Source organism: Lepidothrix coronata, unplaced genomic scaffold (genome assembly GCF_001604755.1).
Source record: "Lepidothrix coronata isolate B3197 unplaced genomic scaffold, Lepidothrix_coronata-1.0 Scaffold2, whole genome shotgun sequence".
Taxonomy (NCBI): domain Eukaryota; kingdom Metazoa; phylum Chordata; class Aves; order Passeriformes; family Pipridae; genus Lepidothrix; species Lepidothrix coronata.
In genome coordinates this window covers 1,727,473-1,746,083 of record NW_016690182.1, presented here as the reverse complement: position 1 = coordinate 1,746,083, position 18,611 = coordinate 1,727,473, and the positions used below count along the sequence as shown (strand labels likewise).

The 18,611-nt window shown below is 41.9% G+C and overlaps 2 protein-coding genes across 2 annotated transcripts; one reads left to right on the top strand and one right to left on the bottom strand.

Annotated features, from left to right (window-relative positions):
• Positions 1-1,737: 1,737 nt before the first annotated feature.
• On the bottom strand, positions 1,738-5,636 carry PSMD10 (proteasome 26S subunit, non-ATPase 10). The gene is made up of 5 exons (XM_017819132.1): positions 5,509-5,636; positions 5,287-5,385; positions 4,231-4,377; positions 3,957-4,123; positions 1,738-2,930 (listed from the first exon to the last, which is right to left on the bottom strand). The coding sequence occupies exons 1-5, from the start codon at positions 5,620-5,622 to the stop codon at positions 2,777-2,779; spliced, it is 681 nt and encodes a 226-aa protein (XP_017674621.1). The 5' UTR covers positions 5,623-5,636; the 3' UTR covers positions 1,738-2,776.
• A 144-nt stretch (positions 5,637-5,780) lies between these two features.
• On the top strand, positions 5,781-18,081 carry ATG4A (autophagy related 4A cysteine peptidase). The gene is made up of 13 exons (XM_017816757.1): positions 5,781-5,899; positions 7,447-7,557; positions 8,721-8,792; positions 9,143-9,241; positions 10,511-10,612; positions 11,131-11,203; positions 12,542-12,621; positions 13,605-13,792; positions 13,902-13,980; positions 14,858-15,003; positions 15,595-15,651; positions 16,741-16,852; positions 17,173-18,081. The coding sequence occupies exons 1-13, from the start codon at positions 5,890-5,892 to the stop codon at positions 17,235-17,237; spliced, it is 1,194 nt and encodes a 397-aa protein (XP_017672246.1). The 5' UTR covers positions 5,781-5,889; the 3' UTR covers positions 17,238-18,081.
• The last annotated feature ends 530 nt before the right edge of the window (positions 18,082-18,611 follow it).

Here is an 18,611-nt window from a genome sequence, read left to right as displayed (position 1 = left end):
AGCTCTTGTTGATTTTTGTGGCAACTGTGCCAAGCAAAATCCGTAACTCATGTCCTTCAAGCTGGGTTGAGCAGCTTACTGAGAAAGTCTGATATTGACACCCAAAGTTGTGTCAACATGCAGAATGATGACATTAAACACGCTCAGAAACAGCAAGAGGGAGAATACCTACTCCTGTTTGGGTGCTATTTCTTACCAAAGGTGTTTCCCCGTATTTGTTTCAAATCAATTATTAGTCTGAGGGAGCCCTTGACTTGGCTGACAGCAGCAATAATTTAAAATAATTTCTTATCTGATATTCCTAAGTTTTCTTTTACCCTTCATGGGAAACTATAAACAACTGTCTTCATGTTACCACTATAGCTGTATCAGTTCTTCTAAAGCTTTCTTCTGTATATATGCATCTTAGCCACATTTTTCTTACTGCAACACCTTTCCAACTTCCACATCTCTGCAACAGCACTATTGTGATTGAAAAGGGGACTATGTTATGTGATCATTACCACATTTTTTTCCAATCTTTCCTTAATCTCACCTACACAAATTTATCTGAAGGTATGCCTTACACAACTTGCTGCAGTAAGATAGGAGCTTATGTGGGTTAAGTTATAATTACCTTCTATAGCTAATACAATCTTCCTAGAACGTCACAGGTTTTATATTTGTTCAAAAAGTAGAAACTGCTCAAGTTTCGTTAATGTTTTTAAATAAAACAAAAGAACAATTCAACACAAGTTCTTGACTAATGATTCCTCTCATACTTCCACCCATCAGTGTGTAATAGATAGTATTAAAAATAAAAAGGCAAAAATAAGAAACAAAACAGGTTGCTGGGGAGGAGCAGGAAGGTAAGGAAAATAACATTTATTCAGAGTTTCTTAACACATTGAGATGTTTCTGTAAGCCTTCTGGCAGATGTTTGTTCTCATTATAAAGTCTGTAAAAGTTTATTAAAAAGGATGGGGCACTGTTCCTAGATTTCTGCTGATGCTCTGGGCAAAGCACAATGCAAATTAGGTATTGATCCACAGTGTGTAACTCTAAAACCCTGCAGAGCCACGCAGGATACAGAAACATTTTTCAGAATTTGCCTTAGATGTTCCAACAGTCTTTGCTGCATGGCCCATTTATCTGCTCCTGTGGGAGTAGGGATCATTAACATGGAAACCAGATACTCAGCCAAAATTCAAGCTACCATCTCCTAGGGAAGTGTATTTACAAAGCTACAGAGCTGTGGCAGGGTTTTTTTGCTACACAAAGATCAAGGATGAACACAGAACTCTTAACTTCAGCTGTTCTCAAATCAAATTTTCAGCAGTGCCTGTGCAACACCCAAGAAACATTTACTCAGTCACATTCCTCCTTCAATCAAGATCTGCATGGCCAGAGCTTACTGTACAGGCAAGTTATCCCTCCTGCTCTCAATGTGAACTTTCACCTGCATTTTGTGTTCTAAGATACATTTAAAATCAATGGTGAAGATATTTGTTTGGTTGTTTCTGTCTTGTTTATCAAAATAAACATTACCTTAATCCCTACAAGTCAAACTGTAGAAACTGCCAGCTTGCATTTCAATCTTTCCTTGAGGCTGAAGATCAGACATGTTGCATTCCCACACTGTGGAATGGATGGCAGAGTTTCATCTCATCTGATGTTCACATCCCAAGCATACAAGCTATTTAGAAAACATTGGTTTTGTTACATACAGGTTCAGTAAAGTTTTATGATACCAAAGACTGTTGTTTAGGAAAGTTCTTTATTTCACAGAATTTTATCGGCATCATTTGTTCAAGGGGAAATCTATCCACTGGTGCCAAAAGTGATCTTACCAACATCAGAACAGGTCACTTTTCAGACTCTGTCTCATTAGCTTTGCCTTCTAATAACTTAATATCAGGATTTGCTATGAGTAAGTAGAGAGAAAACCAGGCTTCTGTTATAAAACAAGATGGTAAACTGCAAGTGTCAGTGCTGCATATGGGAGTCAAAGAGAACAGAAAAAGGAACCTACAAAAGGAGCAAGAGGAAAAAACATTACATTTGAAGTATATCCCAGAGAATTATCCAGAGCCATCCATTATAAAACATTATATTTGCAGAGGTAACCCTGAAACTGCTGCTGCATTCTGCAAGCAATCCACTGCACTTCATCAAATACATGTATTTAAAGATTCAGAGAAACAGAAGAACAACCAGTAACAACAAAAAAATCTTTAAACACTCAGATCTCACTTGAATAGATCAAGAGTAACAAAAATGGATACATTTATCCAAGCGACTGAGCAAACTGCAGTCTACAAAGGGAGATAAGGTGTAGTTTAGAATCATCTGAAGAAAGACAATTTGTACCCACAAAAACTAAATACAATCCCACATACAAATCACAAAGGCTAAGGGAAGAAACAAAGACTCTAGGACAAGCTTCCAAAATGAAATCGGCTTTAAATTGGTAAAGCATTTTTGGTCCTGTTGCTAGAAAGAAATAATTCTAAACTAAGATCTGACATACAAAGAATGACCACATTTATACAGATCGTACTGTAAACTGAAAGAAAACTGCAAAATATTGAAAAATACTTTAAAATCAGTGAACTATTCAATTAACAGGAAGTACAAACAGTTGTTTTGGCACTGCACTTGAAGGACAGCTTCAATAAAAACATTTTATTACCATGCTGATACCCACACACAACATCCTGGTTGAAATATCAAACTATGAAGTTTGCAGTCTTAAATATAAGTGCAACAGGAAAGAGGCTCAAGTGGGAAGCTCCCACTAGCCCTCCACCATCCTTTTAAGTATGGCTCCCAGGCCACCCTTTGCCACTTTCAGTGGGGTCAGCTCTTCTTTATTCTCAATGTGAATGCTTGCACCATGAGACACCAGCAGCTTTGCCTCCTCCACTCTCTCTTCATCGCAGGCTAAATGACTGCAGTGAGAACAAGAAACCCACAGCCACTATTAAACAGTCCAGGCTTATAAAGAGCAATAATTATGCCATGTCAAAATGACAGCGCGAATTCTGGGGGGAGATACATCCTAGAACAACAAAACCACACACAACCAACTACCTACAGTGACTCCAAAGCTTGCTGTCTAGTTACTCTGTTGTCATTAAGCAACTCAAGAACATTCCTCCTGCTGTTTTCCTTGTAATGTTAAGACGGTTCTTTGGATTAGGATTTGGCTCTGCAGTCAGCAAAGCAAGGGAGAACATAATCCACAGTGAAAATGGACGGTGGCAACCTCCATTTGAATCAAAAGTGATAAAGAAATCATCCATTGCTAAAAGACAATCTGAAGTAACGAATCACTGCAAATGCAGCAAGCACTTTTTTTCCTGAGAATAACCGTGTGCATTCCAGGGCCATTCCATGGTTTATGTACAGCTTAAACACACTGCTTGATCTTATTCACAGCAAACTCTTGATTCCACTCTAAACAAGGCAGAGTTTTGCCACCAACTTCAAAGCAGCTAAGCTTTTATCCTTACAGATTCAAATTGATCTCTAAGGTAACATCGAACACTGGGCTGGTTGTATTGAAATTGCAACTTATTTTCCTTAGAGAGGTGAAGAAAAGGTTGTAAAATGAGTTCTTGCTTGGCAGGACAGAGTAGGCCAGCCTGCAAGACCAGTTTCCTCTGACTTGGATGTCATTAGCTCACTCTCTACCCTCTAGTGGCAACCAAACATATTCCAAATTATTACAAAAGGTGTTCTACACTCTTTAAGTAGATGTGGTAACACAAATTAAAGTATGCATGTACAGACACACTTAGGCAAAATACTAAGTATGATTTTCCCAAATACTTTTTAATTGCACAGGGATGTGAAGCAAGGCAGTATTTTGAGGCAAGAAAAAATTAAAAAAAAAAAAAGAAATTGGAGTAATGGCATTTCGTTTCATAAAGATTATGCTGTATTAAGCAAACTAAAAATAAAAAATTACTTACAGAGGAGTATTCCCTTCAGAGTCCCGCATATCCACAGTGGCATTGTGCTGCACAAGGATCTGTACCATTTTTAGGTTCCCTTTGGCTGCTGCTCTGTGTAACGGGGTGGATTCAAAGTGATCTGTTGCATCTGGATCTGCTCCGTTCTCCAAAAGCATGATTGCAATCTGAGTGTGTAGTAAGAGAAAGGAGCAGGGGAGGAGGATGTGAAGTTAACATAATGAAATCCTTCTTCCCAGAGCACCACCACCTCCAGTAGCCTGGCTAAACATACCTCCTGCTTATTTTTGGAGGCTGCATAGTGCAGGGGTGTGCAGCCATTCTGATTGACAGCATTGACATGAGCACCCTTGGCAATGAGGGCTTTCACAATTTCATCCCGGCCCGCAGAAGCAGCAATGTGTAAGGGACTCCAACCAGCCTACAGAGGTGAGAACAAAACCACATTATTCAAAACATGAGTTTCAGGCAAAAAACCATGACAATGCATAACCCAAAATGAGATTTAGCTACTCACACTGCACATATTCTTATAACTGTAAAGCTGAACATTACTGATTATCACCAGAGAGACAAGTCTCATGTTCTTGCCTGCACTCAGTACCTGACAAATGCTGCCAGTTAAATGACAGAAATCACAGTTATGCACAGTACCTTTGCAGGACAGTTTGTGCCTCCAGAATTCACCCTAGTGCTTTTTTAACAAAAAAGAAAAGGGTGTACAAAAGTTTCTTTAATCTTTCCTATATCCTACCCTCTAAACTGATGAGACATTTCCTTCTCTAAGGGTGATATTTAGGATGCTTTGTAACAGATGCAAATATTTGAACCCTTCCTCTAGAACATGAGCAGACCATCTCCTTTCCAACTGTGAAAAGACTGAACCTGCCACCTGCTCTATAACGCCTTCCCTAACGTGAAAAATCTTCACGGCACCTCATGATTTGGCACAACACATTTGAGAGGATCACAGCGAGATAAAGGCAACATGAAAATCCCCAAAACTACCCAGACAAACACCGCTGGTTTTGCAGCTTCATTCATAAGAAGAGTCCTCCTAAAATTCCTTGATAACAAGCAGGACTCATCAAGTCTCTCTACGCCCATTTCCACATGAACACCAAAGTATTTCATTGCCTTCCCAGCGCACACACAGCAGCCTGGGCTTTCCCAAGCCTCACAGACACCGCGCTGGGGGCACCAGGAGAGGGAAAAGGACGGAAGGGAGGAAGGCTGGAGCCACGACAGCCAAGGGCCGCGGCAGAGCCCGCGCACCCGCACTGCCCCCGCACGGCGGGGCGGGGGATCCGGGCAGGGCCGCCACACTCACATCGTCCTTATCGTTCACAGGCACGCCGAGCCCGAGGAGGAGGTCGGCGACATCCGTGTGTCCCGCCGAGCAGGCCCAGTGCAGCGCGGTGCGGTGATCCTGCGGGAGAGCGTGAGGGAAGGAGAGAGGAGAGTGAGCGAGGCAAGGATCGGGAGCGGCTGGCAGGAGCCGCCCCGCGGACAGCCGCCCCCGCAGCCCGCCCGGGCCCCGCAGCCCGCTAACCTGATCGGCGCGGGTGGCCTGTGCCCGGTCGCGGAGCAGCAGCGCCCGCAGCTCCTCGAGGCGGCCCGCGAAGGCGAGGTTACACACCGGCACGTCCGACACCTCGCCCTCCATGCTGCCCTGCCGCCCCGCCGCCGAGGGGCGGGGCTTCGCCGCGTCCCGCCAATCAGGAGGCCGCCAGGGCCAGCCCGGCCAATCGCGCCTCCCGCCTGCTCCGCCCGCCCCTGTGCCGCGAAGGCTGCTGGGGGCTGCAGTCCCGCGGGCAGGGGGCGTTGCGCTGCGGGCGGGCGGTGGGACTGCAGCTCCCAGGGCGCCCCGCGGCGTGGCCGTGTTGTGCCTCCGTGTCGGGGAGAGGAGGAGGAGGATGGTGACAGCGGGAGGATGGAGGCCGGTGAGGGGCGCGGGGCGCGGGCACGGCCAGCGGGGCGGTAGCGACGGGCTGGGCCGGCGCCCTGGGGGCCGCGGCAAGGGATCGGGCCGGTGCCCCGGGGGCCACAGCGGTGGGAGGTGCCGGCGGGCTGAGGGACGGACGGGGCGGGGGGGGTGCGATCCGCCGTGAGGGGCTCGCCTGGAGCGGGGGGTCCCGCGGCCTCTCCCGGTGCCAGGGCTGAGGGGCTCGGGTGCGGGGCGGCTCAGCTGCCAGCCCGGCCCCGGGAGGCGCCGCGGGTTGGCCGGGAGCGCTCTGAGGGCTGAGGGAGCCTGGAGAGAGAAAGGACACCCCGGGCGAGGAAAAGAGACCCCGTGAGGGGAAAAGAGCCCCCGGGAAGGGGAAAGCCCCCCCAGTGGTGCTTTCCCGTGGGGTATGAGCTGTCACACGGCGGCCGCCGAGGGGTCGCAGGTGTCTCCTGTCGGATTTCGAGGGGCGAGAGTGTCTTAGGTGTTTGGACCCAAACCAGGCGATTTGCCCTCCAAGTGCAGCGAGCGGTGGGTTCTCTGCCGGGGAAGGCAGGGTGCAGGGCGAGGGGCTGTTTTGCCCAGCTGGCAGCCCCAGCGGGTCTGTCGCGGTGTTTAGCGGGGAAGGGGCAGTGGGGCTCGGCAGCGCTGGCCCCGCTGCTCCAGCCAGAGGGTGGTGCAGCTCCCTTTGGATTGCTGGAACGTATATTTTTTACATGAATTCTTATATTTTTTTTTTATATACTTAACAGCCGATTGTTCGTTCTTTATAGTGGATATACGTGCACTTACTTTAAGAATAAAATAAAATTGTGTCTGCTTTCACTTTCAACTTTTGATTTTTCTATCGATATATTCCTAAGATTGTTATCTAAAATAAAGGGGGTTACGTTCACTTTTACGCTTGAAGGGATGTTTCACTCTTCCAAAAAGCACTGCTTTAATCATCTAGAAAATGATTGGACTGTCTTCTTTTAGTAGTGTTAATTATTATTTGTTATTTTACACTAGATAGATCTAATGTTGAATAATAACATTAATATATCTTTTTTTTCTTCCTCCTGAAGTGTTTCAAATCTCCAGTTGAGAAAGTAAAGCCCAGTCTTGCTAACACTTTTCACATGCTTCCCATTAAGCACGAGGCTGTAATCGCTCTGATTTGTATTTTTTTTGTACATTTTAGATCAAGCCATAGTGCCTAAATTGGTTTTTTCCTTCCCTCATTATCTTGAATCAAATCTCACCCTCACTGCAGTCATCCTGAACTTCTGCCACTGGCTTCAGTCAGATTGCTTAAATCAAGGTGTTAGTCCTGGTGTTCTCTCAGCAGTCACTGAGGATCAAAATAAAAACCAGCCAAGGCACTGGATATTTCAGTGTCAGAACAGCTTTTAAAGCAAAAAACTAAAAGCAGCTGACAGTACTGATCAGAACCCCCAAAGGCTGCAAGGACTTGCTGCAGCTAGTTCAGTCTGAGAGCTCCAAGGTGTGCATAAAAGAACAAAGGGATAAAATGGAGTTTGAATTTTGTGTATTCCTGTTCAGTTTTATCTAGGTATGAAAACCAGATCACTATTTTGTCAGACTACTTAGAAGAATTTCCAGAAACTGATGAGCCAGTGTGGATTCTAGGAAGGCAACACCACCTAAACACAGGTATCTGTGGAATTAAATTATCTATTACTTCTGTAGAGCATTCATAGATTCACACGCAGCATCAGCAGCTCCAGATTTCCTGATGTTTCCTAAAAGTCTCATGAGAGAAGTTTGTTCCTTTTTATCAACAAGGCATCAGCTGTAAGCAGTGGAATTCCTCCTGTACAGAAACCAGAACCAAAGCCAGTGTGCTTCCAACTGTAATTTGTGCAAAGTGATTGCACTTGTGGCAAGGGCTGTCAGGTGTGAGCCTGGTCACTTCCCAAGATCAGCTGCCTCAGATAAAGAAACAAATTTTGGGAAATGTTCAGCCTCACTAATATTATTTTCCCATGAGGGATGCTGTCTGCAGCCTGTTACGTGCCACTAAAAGGATATTTCAAAAGAATAATAAACGAATCTACTGCACTTACTCTGGTGAGAGTAAATACCTAAAAGTTATGGCAGAGCTATGTATTTATATAAAAATAAGGATTCCAAAATGAGCTTTGTCCTCGGGGAGAAGACAAGGGCATCCTGTGTTCCATGTCAAAGGCAGTGGCCACCAATGCAGGCCTGGTGTTCAGGACAGCCCAGGGTGCCGCCTGCAGCCTGGATCAGCTGAGGGATCCTTTGGAGAGGCCAGCCAGTCTGAGCCACAGCGCAGGGAAAAGGAGCAAATAAGATTCTTAAGCATTCTTCAGAGCCTTTGGGAGAAGTCTGTAAGTGCGTGTGTTTAAACAAACAAAAGATATTTAATTAAATTTAATGTTATTAACCTGTTCTTAAAATGACTTTGTATTGGGTTTGGAGGTAGAGCATAATTCCGTGATGGTTTGCATGTAGGAGTTATTCACCTTTTTTAACTTGCTTTACCAGTTCTTTCCTGAGGACGTAGTTCTCCAGAGCTGTTTCATTCAGGCTGGGCATAATCATTCCAAACCCCATGTAAAACTTCATTGGCTAATACTTATTTCATCCTTAATAAGTTAATTTTAATTAGCAGTCTACAAAAGCTCTCTGTGTTTCAACTGCTAAAAATATTTTAAGTATTAAGGGTCTTGTATGTAAAAGCTAACAAGAGCCTTCCACACGCTCCATATATTGCCTGTACAGAGAAAATTGGAATTTTTCAGTTTTAAAAGTCTGTTTTAATAATTTCTTTCCTCTTAAAATTGTTCCAGACAAATCTAAGCTATTGTTGGATATAAGTGCTCGTCTCTGGTTTACGTATAGAAGAAAGTTTTCACCTATTGGTGAGTATGCAGCAGTCCAGCTGCCTGCTTGTGGATTAGCAGGATTAGTGATCATGTTAGGGAGTCTAAAATTATTTTTACAGTATTGGAACATTTTCATCATAATTTTAACTGTTTATGCAAACAGAAGATTTAAAGCTATTAAAAAACCCTGTTTGCCTCTACCTGTGTATAATCAGGTCTTCATGTTTATAGGGCAAGCAGTACAATTACAGCAGCACTGCAGAAAGAAAAGAGCTTGCTCAGTGCCTTTAGTCTGTAGTACAGTTGTTAGAGATTTAACTTGAAGTTTTCTCAGTGGCTGCACTCAGTGTAAAGCCCGTGTTGGTTGTGATGAACTTTGTTTTCAGGAGGCACCGGTCCCTCGTCTGACGCAGGCTGGGGATGTATGCTGCGCTGTGGGCAGATGATGCTGGCCCAGGCACTGATCTGCAGACATTTAGGAAGGGGTGAGTACTGTTGCTGAGGGAACTTTTGTGTTGCTTGGAGATTGTTTGATTCTTCTGTAGTTTTCCATAAAAGCATAAAACCTAAATTTCTTAGTGAAACTTTCCTTGATGCCCCGATAGAAGTTACAAGTGAACTATTCTTGTCTAACAGGTTAAAATCACGCCAGCCTTAGGCAGAAAAAGAGAAATGGAGGGAGGACAAAGAGGGAATCCCACTGTTGTTATTTTATAAATCTTTTTGAGGAATATCCAAGTTGAAGCCGTGGGAAAACTTGCCACCACGTGTCTGAGTTCTTCCCCTCTCCTCATTGCTTACATAGCCCCCAAATGTTGGCACACAGTGACTGTGTGAGTAGTGACATAGTGATAGACACCTCACAGAGTACTTCACAAACCACTGACCCATCACCAGCCTGAGTCCAAACCCCACAGCAGACCCCGTTATTCCCTGCTCTTAAGCCTGTATCAACACCTCACATCCCAGGGTCACAGGTGAGAGTCATAGGGCTGCTCTCTGTGTAGCTCCTCTATCCATTAAATTTTTATTGTTAGGTATGTGATCCTTATGCTGTTGTGCCATGTTTTCTATGACAGCATGATTTATGGATTTATCCACATTTATAACTGAATCCACAGAAGGATTTATCCAGTTGAATAACTGAATCCAGAGAATGGAAGTGCAAAGATTTAACTGAAGGAGTAAGCAAACAAATCACCTGAGAAAAACTAGAATTTGCAGTATGTATCTGCTTCATAGCATCAGCCCTATGATGTGCTTCTCTGTCAGTAAATGTGAGGTAACCACCTCACATTAGAAGCAGAAGCTTACATGGCAAAGCCATGGTTTGGGTTTTGCTGTGGGAGAGGGCCAGCATTGTGTTTGGACTTTGCTTTATGGATCTTTCCATCCTTCAAATGCTTACAAATCTAACAAGGTCCCAGCAAAGCAGGTAGTTCTAAACAGTCTTGAAAACTCTCATAGAGCAATAGCCATCAATTCTCAGCAGTGATCACTCGGGATATCCTTGCAGTTGACATTTTTATTTTAGTTTCCCAGCTATCACAATCTAACCTGTGATGATAAAGGACAGCTTGATAAGAAATGACAAGCTGTGACTTCTAGGATCTCTAAATAAAATTAAATATTAGAGATGGATTGTACATTAGTCTCTTAACATCTCAGTGTATGGCTTTCTACCATCTAGAAATTTGATCAGTATGATGGAAACATTATTTTTTTAATCTGTATAACTTTTTTTTTCCTGTAAGACTGGCAATGGGAAAAACACAAAAAACAACCAGAAGAATATCATAGAATCTTACGGTGCTTTCTAGATAGAAAAGATTGCTGTTATTCCATCCACCAAATGGGTAAGAACACACACCAAGTTTTTTTTGTCCACTGAAATTCCTACTGTGTTGAAACTTTCTCCTTTGCAATAAGTTAATTAAAAAATTTTAAAAGGTGACTGTGAAGACAGTGTGTATGTTAATACATAAATAAAAATGCATGCAAGTGGGTACAAAGTGTAATAATTCAGAAATGTTATTCACTAAGACCTGTATGCTAGAATCTAGCTCTTGGTAAAGTATTCAAGTTTTGAGTACCAGAGTTGATAGTTTTAAAACAGACAGTCACACAGCTTAGTGCTGTAATTTGTAATTAAGGACATATTTGTAATTCTTGTTACAATTTAGGAACTTTTAGTAAGGGAACTAGGAGTCATTAAGATTTGAAAAGAGCATAGATTGAGAAAATAATTGTTGTTGCTAAATACAGTTTGCAGTTGCTCTGGAATGCATGTCCGAAGTAGGCCATGCTATTTAACATACACTGTGACCAGCTTCTCTGTGGTGTTCTTTGTGTGTGTTTTCCCTCCCAAAAACAGCACAGATGGGTGTTGGAGAGGGGAAGTCCATCGGAGAATGGTTTGGACCAAACACAGTCGCTCAAGTACTCAAGTAAGTCACGTCTCTGTAGCTCACTGGGAACGTTCCCTCAGGGCAGCTGAGCGCCCCAGGGCAGTGCCAAAGGATGATCTCCCTCCCTCCCTCTCTCTCAGAATCAGGAATGTCTGTGCCATGTGTTTGCAAGCACAGTGCAGACCATGGTGTAGCCCAGCGGGCAAGTAGTGAGTCAGGACTGGGTGAGTTCTAAATTTTAATATACCAAGAGCCATGTGTACATATATATATATATACTTGCAGAAAGGGCTCTCTGGCTATGCTGTCGACATGCCCTAACCTTGGTAAGCTCCAGCAAGGAATATGCACTCCTTGCCACAAAGTGGCACAGCTCTGACAGGTCAGGAGTGCCACCTGATTAGATTAGAGTGGTGCTGTGAAGGATCTGAGTGAAGCCATCCAGGCCAGGGAGGAGCTGAACTGCAATTCCCTGCTGTCTGAGCTGCAGTGCTGCTTGAGGCTGCTGTGTAAAACATGGAAGCTCCTCCTAGTCTAGAAGCCACACTTAGAGTTGACTTTGCTCCATTCCTGAGGGATTGGTGGAGGTGCCAAATCTCAAGTGAAGGCTAGACTGCAGGTCCTGGGTGCAGTTTGCTGCAGCTCTGGGACAGACACACACTCTGGAGAGAGAGAGGAGCTAAAGGATGCCCTGGCCTCCAGTTCCTTTCCCTTACAAATTCTCCATGGCTGAGCACTTACATACTGGTTTTTCTGGCTTATTTTAGATAGCTGACTGCCTGTGCAGCCTAAAGGCATAGGTCCCTTCCCCAGACTTTTGGATGTCACACAAGTGGACAGAAACTTGTTGAAGGGCTCTAATGCCCCCTCCTAACTTGAGGGTGCCAAAAACTTTTAGCTGCTCTGGCTTTTAACACCCTGAGTCTGCTCTCTGCACATGCCCAGAAATAGTTCCACTGAATTTAGTGGAAGTAAGCACTTAAGCACAAAGTTATGTGAAAAACTGGCACAGGAACTTTTTCCTTCTCTAGACAATGCCAGGCACTGTGGGCAGGATCCCACTGTGGAGCTGTTAAATGCAATAAAAAGTAATAAATCTAATTATGTGGTTGAGCTGTTACTATCACTGCATTTGGCTAAAGGACAAAACAGCTTTCACACAGTACAGTGTGTGTGCTTTTCCTGGAACCACTCTGTATTTATTTTTTCTAAATATATTAAATATTAAAGTTATCTTTTTATTACATGGAAATTTAAAAAAAATGTTTTTCCAAAGAAACAATTTTTTTACTCAAGAACCATTTAACTATCCTGAATTAAAAGCTACCCCCATGGTCCTAATTAACTTGTGTTAAGTATTACCTTCATGTTTTCTAGGAAGCTTGCTTTATTTGATGAATGGAATTCATTAGCAGTTTATGTCTCTATGGACAATACAGTGGTCATTGAAGACATCAGTAAGTGAAACAAAAGTTTTTTTAGAACTACTTTAATGTCTCAGCAAATAATAAAAAGTAGCTCAAACTCATGGCAAATTTAATTGTTTGGGGAAACTACATTCTGGCAGCATTAGGGTAACGGTTGTACTTGATGATCTTAAAGGTCTTTTCCAGCCTAAATCATTCTGTGATTATTTCTTTGGTTACAGTTTTTGATTTGACTCCACTCTCCTGAATGTATTTAAATATGAACAAAATACTTGGGGCCATCCCTATTTGCTCCCAGGGTAAGAAAAGCAATACAAGAAATACAAATTCAGGTTTTGGGTTTCCAAAACTGAAGTTAGCACAAAATGACAAGGCCTTTTTGTGGCCAACTTACATACCATGCAGTTGAGGAAAAAGTGGAGTTTGGTCTGTGCTATCTAAACTCCCACCCCAGCCATGGAATGAAGTTGCAGTATGTAGAAATACAGAGAACTGCTTTTAATACAGAGTTTGCCAAAGATTTGCTTTTGTCAGGCAAAAGAGAAACCAGGGTCAGATCCTAGAGAAACACAGAGCTGATTTTCAGATGTAAGGAAGGTGGGTTTACAAGCAGTATTTAGCCACAGCCTGGTTCTACTTTTGTCCCTACTCCTGGTTATTTTATGTCTGCATCACTGGAAGCGAAGAGTTCCCTGAAGAATTTCTAGTGCTTCATCTCTGCCATATCATTTCCCAGGCGAAGCTTGACAGCATTAATACTGCTAGTAGTAAACGTAACTTCTGTCCTGAATTTTCATCCCCCTGCCACTTATCTCATGTCTCACTGATGTGCCAGCACATACTCTGCCAGATTTACTTCTACTAGAGAGTTAACAATTTCCATGCCCTGCTCCTTTTGCCTTAAAACAGAAGCTCTATAGAGCTGTCTGGAAAAGTAGCTTAATCCACGATGGAGCGGGAGACGTGCTCTGTGTTGCTCTGTGCATTCACTGATCTCTGTTTCCATTCCCCAGAGAAGATGTGCTGGTCCCCTCCCCAGAGCAGCAGCGTTGCCCACAGCAGTGCACATTTGCACAGGAGTGCTCTTGGCCGAAACAAGAACACAGCAGGATTCTGCACAGGCTGGAAGCCCCTCTTGCTCATTATACCTCTCCGCCTAGGGATAAATCACATAAATCCAGTGTACATTGATGCGTTTAAAGTAAGGGGTTTTTTCAGTGTTTGTTTGTTATTGTGAAATAAGTTCAGGTATCTGATATATCAATAAACAAATCAACTTCAATGTCATTTTTCTCTCTTTGAACTCCTAGGAATGCTTTAAGATGCCACAGTCTTTGGGAGCATTAGGAGGGAAACCCAATAACGCCTATTATTTTATAGGATTTTTAGGTAAGGAAGAAAGAAACTTACTCCGAATATCCATATGAGATGAGATGAGAAAGAGAAAGGGTTTTCCTTGGGAAGGGGAAGCAGTTCAAGTATGAGAATGGAAATGAAGAAACATATGCTGGAAACTTCAGGAACAGTATGATACCATCCTTATAGGAACAGAGCTTGATGTAAAATAAGGAATGATATAAGCAGGAACAAGACACATAACATTCAACAAGTGTCAAGTGTCACTGCTGCTGGAGTACTGAATATTTCCTAATGATTAATACTTTCTAATGAAGGATGTTTTGTTTTAGTCTTTTGCTTCAGAGTTTTCATAATTTACTTTCTCACAGCAGTATCTCTTTCACCTTCTTCCATGCCTTCCTTTATTAATTAATGCAATAGTTGATACTAGATTCGGTCTTTCAGATTTCACCCTGGTTTGATCCATAACTTTTTGGATATTTTGTTCTTCCTTTTGTAAAACCTGAGCTGTTTTAGTCAGACTTATTTGTTCCAATTTCTGAGTGAATGCCTAAAGGGATTACAGATTGCATTTGTGGTCATCCTGTACCTCTTGATCTGTGGAATGTTAGGGATTACAGCAGTTGAGATTTTTAAAAAATCTGGACCTCACACAGCTAAAGTATGAGACAAAGGTACAACAAACCATCCAAAACATCTACCCTAACAGGTAACAGTAGGAAGGTATGTTAACTGCCCTGTGGGAAGCTGTTGTGCCTAACTTTCCAATTCTTTTAAAGACTCCCTAGCTAGAAAGTCAAGATGTGGACTGTGCTGATAATCCAATTTGTGTTTTACAAGTGTGGATGGAATAAGTGCTTATGAAAGCCTCTTGCTTATTATCACCATATGGATTTTACCCCTGCAGGCAATGAGCTGATCTACTTGGACCCTCACACCACTCAGAGTTTTGTAGATTCAGAAGAAAACGGCACAGTTGATGATGAAAGCTTCCACTGCCAGCAAGCCCCACACAGAATGAAGATCATGAATTTGGACCCTTCAGTAGCTTTAGTAGGTGTTAGGAAATAGTAGATGTGTGTACTTTATTCAAAGCAGTACCTCTGTGTATTGGTAAGGGCACTAACGCGTTTTCTTGATCACAGCCAAGATCACAGAGCAGTCTGCTACAAACTAAAATTTAACACGTGGTGGTTTATATAGGAACTGCATAGGATACGTGAATTTTAGGTCAAGCAGGGAATTCACTTGTGGATCCTGGGGAGACAATTAATTTTCTTTCCTGAGCAGCCATTACCTTTTCTAGAAGTATTTTGAAGGTGAAAGCAAGGAACTGAATCAAGTTTCCTTATTTCATTGCATGTATCCATGCTTGCTCTGGAGAAGATACTTACCTGAGCTTAATTTGTTTTATATAATTTACAAATCTTTAAATAGAATTACTTGTAGTAATTCTATATCCAGTATAGGTAACAAGAGTACTGTAGTAGGTGAAGAAATTCAATCTGATCACATGCCAACATCCTTTGGTTGGGTTAGGGGTGATTGTCACTTGAGATATAACCAATACATAGTCACCACAGCATCCTTCACTCATTGACACATTGTAATTCCTTAACACTACTATGTGTATTCTTTCCCTAGGGCTTCTTTTGCAAAGAAGAATGTGATTTTGATAACTGGTGTAGTCTTGTACAAAAGGTAATGCTACTATCTTTATTTGCTCTGTATGAAACCATGTTTACTGTTCTTTTTTTGAAGTGGAAATTCCCTGCCTGCAAATCAAACAAGCACCAGCAAAGGCTGCACTAAGGATCAGGGTAAGATGACACTGCTGAGTTGCTGATGGAGCTTGTTCAGCATTTTGCAGCCCTGAGCCCTGGCGCTGGGAAAACAAGTCCATGTATACCCTTACAGAGTTTGGCTTTTTTTAGCAGTACTGTGTTACTGGCTGATACTTAGTCATTTACTGAGAAATACATTTTAAACTGCCACGTTGTAGCAATTTATTTGTTTGTTTGCTTCCTGACTCTTATTTATTTTTTGACATAATAATATGTGTACTAATTCTGACTGTTGGTCCCTGGTACCACAAAAGATCTGATTCTCTCAGTGCAGAATCCCTCCTGCTGAACTGTGGGATACAAAGAAGGTGCTTGCTGCCACATGAAAAAGACTTTAGGATATTTCTGCAAGCAGTTGGGATATTAAGCTACAAAAATATGAATGTGAAGTAACACCAATTTCTAAAGGCATTTAAAAAAAAAAAAAGGCTAAGGAAAGCAGCTTGTAAATAACTGAATAGAGGATATGATGTAGCTTACCTGATAGGACTGAAATTTGGCTTCAATAATAACTTGTTTCTTCTGATTAAAACCTATCTTTCAGAATCTGTTAGGTATTTTTTTGAGATAATGGATCTGTCTTTTGTTCTCATTGATCAACAGAAAACTTGAACACAGAGAGGTCCATGCAAGTAATTTTCATTTAAAAGGCAGAAAATACCATATTCTTGGTATCTGCTCCATGTAAACAAAATTATAGGTGTAAGGATATCAAAGCTTATAATAACACATTGATAATTTGTAGGACAGTTTAAGAGATCCATCTTTCAGGTGTATTTCCAACTAGGAAAAGAGATCTGTGAAGCAGTGATTCATAGTGGCAGGTACCTGAAATAACAGGTATTCACTGCCTGTCTGCATACAGCCTTTGTTATTGGATAGACATACATAATTAAAAATGTTTCTAATTAAGCAAGACACTTTTTGTTTTGTATTCTGTCCTCAGGAGATTCTAAAGCAGCAGAGTCTACGGATGTTTGAGCTGGTCCAGAAGCACCCACCACACTGGCCTCCTTTCATACCTCCAACCAAGCCAGAAGTGACAACCACAGGAGCAGGTGTGGTACCAGCTGAAAGTGCTGCTGGGCAGCACAGTGGTTCTCCTTAGCAAACAGGAGAATCATCACAGGTGGAATAACTGGGCTTTCCTGAGGATCAAGCAATTACTACATGAATATACGTGTTCTTACAGAGTATCAGTTATCCAAACAGGCCACGTACAATTTACAATTCCTAGCACAATGTATTTTTAAATCTTACAAAATATTTCAAAAGCCACGTTCCAGAAAAATGTTAGGGGGGTTGTTTTGGGGTTTTTTTTTAAGTAAACAAAGTCAGGCATGTCTTCAGATTCTAAATTGTTTAATTTTTTTTCCAGAACTCATTGAATCTACAGACAAGCTGTTTGAATTGGAAGAAGAATTTGAAATCCTGAGTGTATGAAGGAAACTGTGGTGACCCTTCTGAGTATTGAACATATTGCTAATATTACTGCATTGACTTAAATCACACAGCCATGTTAGCCCCAAAGTGCCTGAAATCATGGATAACAGAGCACAAACACCTGGTAGCATCCAAAACTCCAACAGTGACAGTTCCTTCTGTCAAACAGCTTCCCCAGAGGGAAAGGCAGTGAAAGATTTTATTATGAGACCCTGAAAGGGAACCTGTTTTTAATGTGTGTCTTTCCTGAAGACAAATGGACCTCTGACATTAAGGCAAAAACATGTCTGACAATGGGCTGTATGTTTGGAGAAAGGGATAACACAAAATGGGTATTTCTTGCTCTCTTATAATGCAATAGTTTAGTTCTTAAAGCAAAACAGTCTTCAGTTAAGGAGGATGTTTACTTCTGTTCCCTCCCATGGGCTGCATCATAGAAAAAATGCATTGTCTTGTTTAAAAGATCGACTGGATCAGGAAAAAATCGTTTCCTTGTTAAATATTTTAACATGTATTTGAGCAACCACACTTTATTACAAAAATGTTTCTGTGAAAGGAACTATGTCTAACGTATACGTTTTGCAATAGCCTTCCTGTTCCTGGGAAACCTCAAGAGGAACAGGAGACTCAAATAGTTGATACAGATCACAACCACTGTTATAGTTATGATATATTTCACTTTGACCTTAAAATTCAATCATTAAAACTTAGGCTGACTTTTCTTTGGAGCTTAAGTAAGTCAAAGGTGGTTTAACTGTACCTTATTTATTTTTAAAAAGATTTACACAAGTTTCTCTGTTACAGCACTTTATCTGTGCATCTAATAAATTTCTTAAGCTTTTCATAGGTTGTATGCTGCTATATTTTGTTAATTTGTTTGTGTGAACTAAATATAACCCAGGTTATCTTAAAACTTAATATATAGGCATATGCAACTTACTTAATTGTTGGGTTTTGACTTGTTGCCTTTTGAAATCTGTTTTGGTAAAAGTGCCTTAATTCTCCAGGTTTATCAGAACAGCTGGTGCAGTTTTGTTTCTTAGGCAGAGTATCTCTCTAGCAGCTATAAGAAAACCAGCTCAGAATAAAGGCAAAGATCTTTTAATCCATTATGCAGTTCCTTTTTACTATCAGACAGTCCCCATTGTGGTCATTGTGTCACGACAGTGTAATGGACGTGAATCGCAGTTTCATCTTCAGCAATAAATGACAACATAGAGAAATCCTGAATGCTGTCTGCTCTCACTTGCACTTCGTGATCAGGGCCAGTGTGACTTCCAAGCAAATAGTCATAACCTGTCACAGCTCACCTTGTTTGCCTTCAATGTTTAACCACGGTTTGGAAACAATACATGTAGGAAAAATAGAACTTTC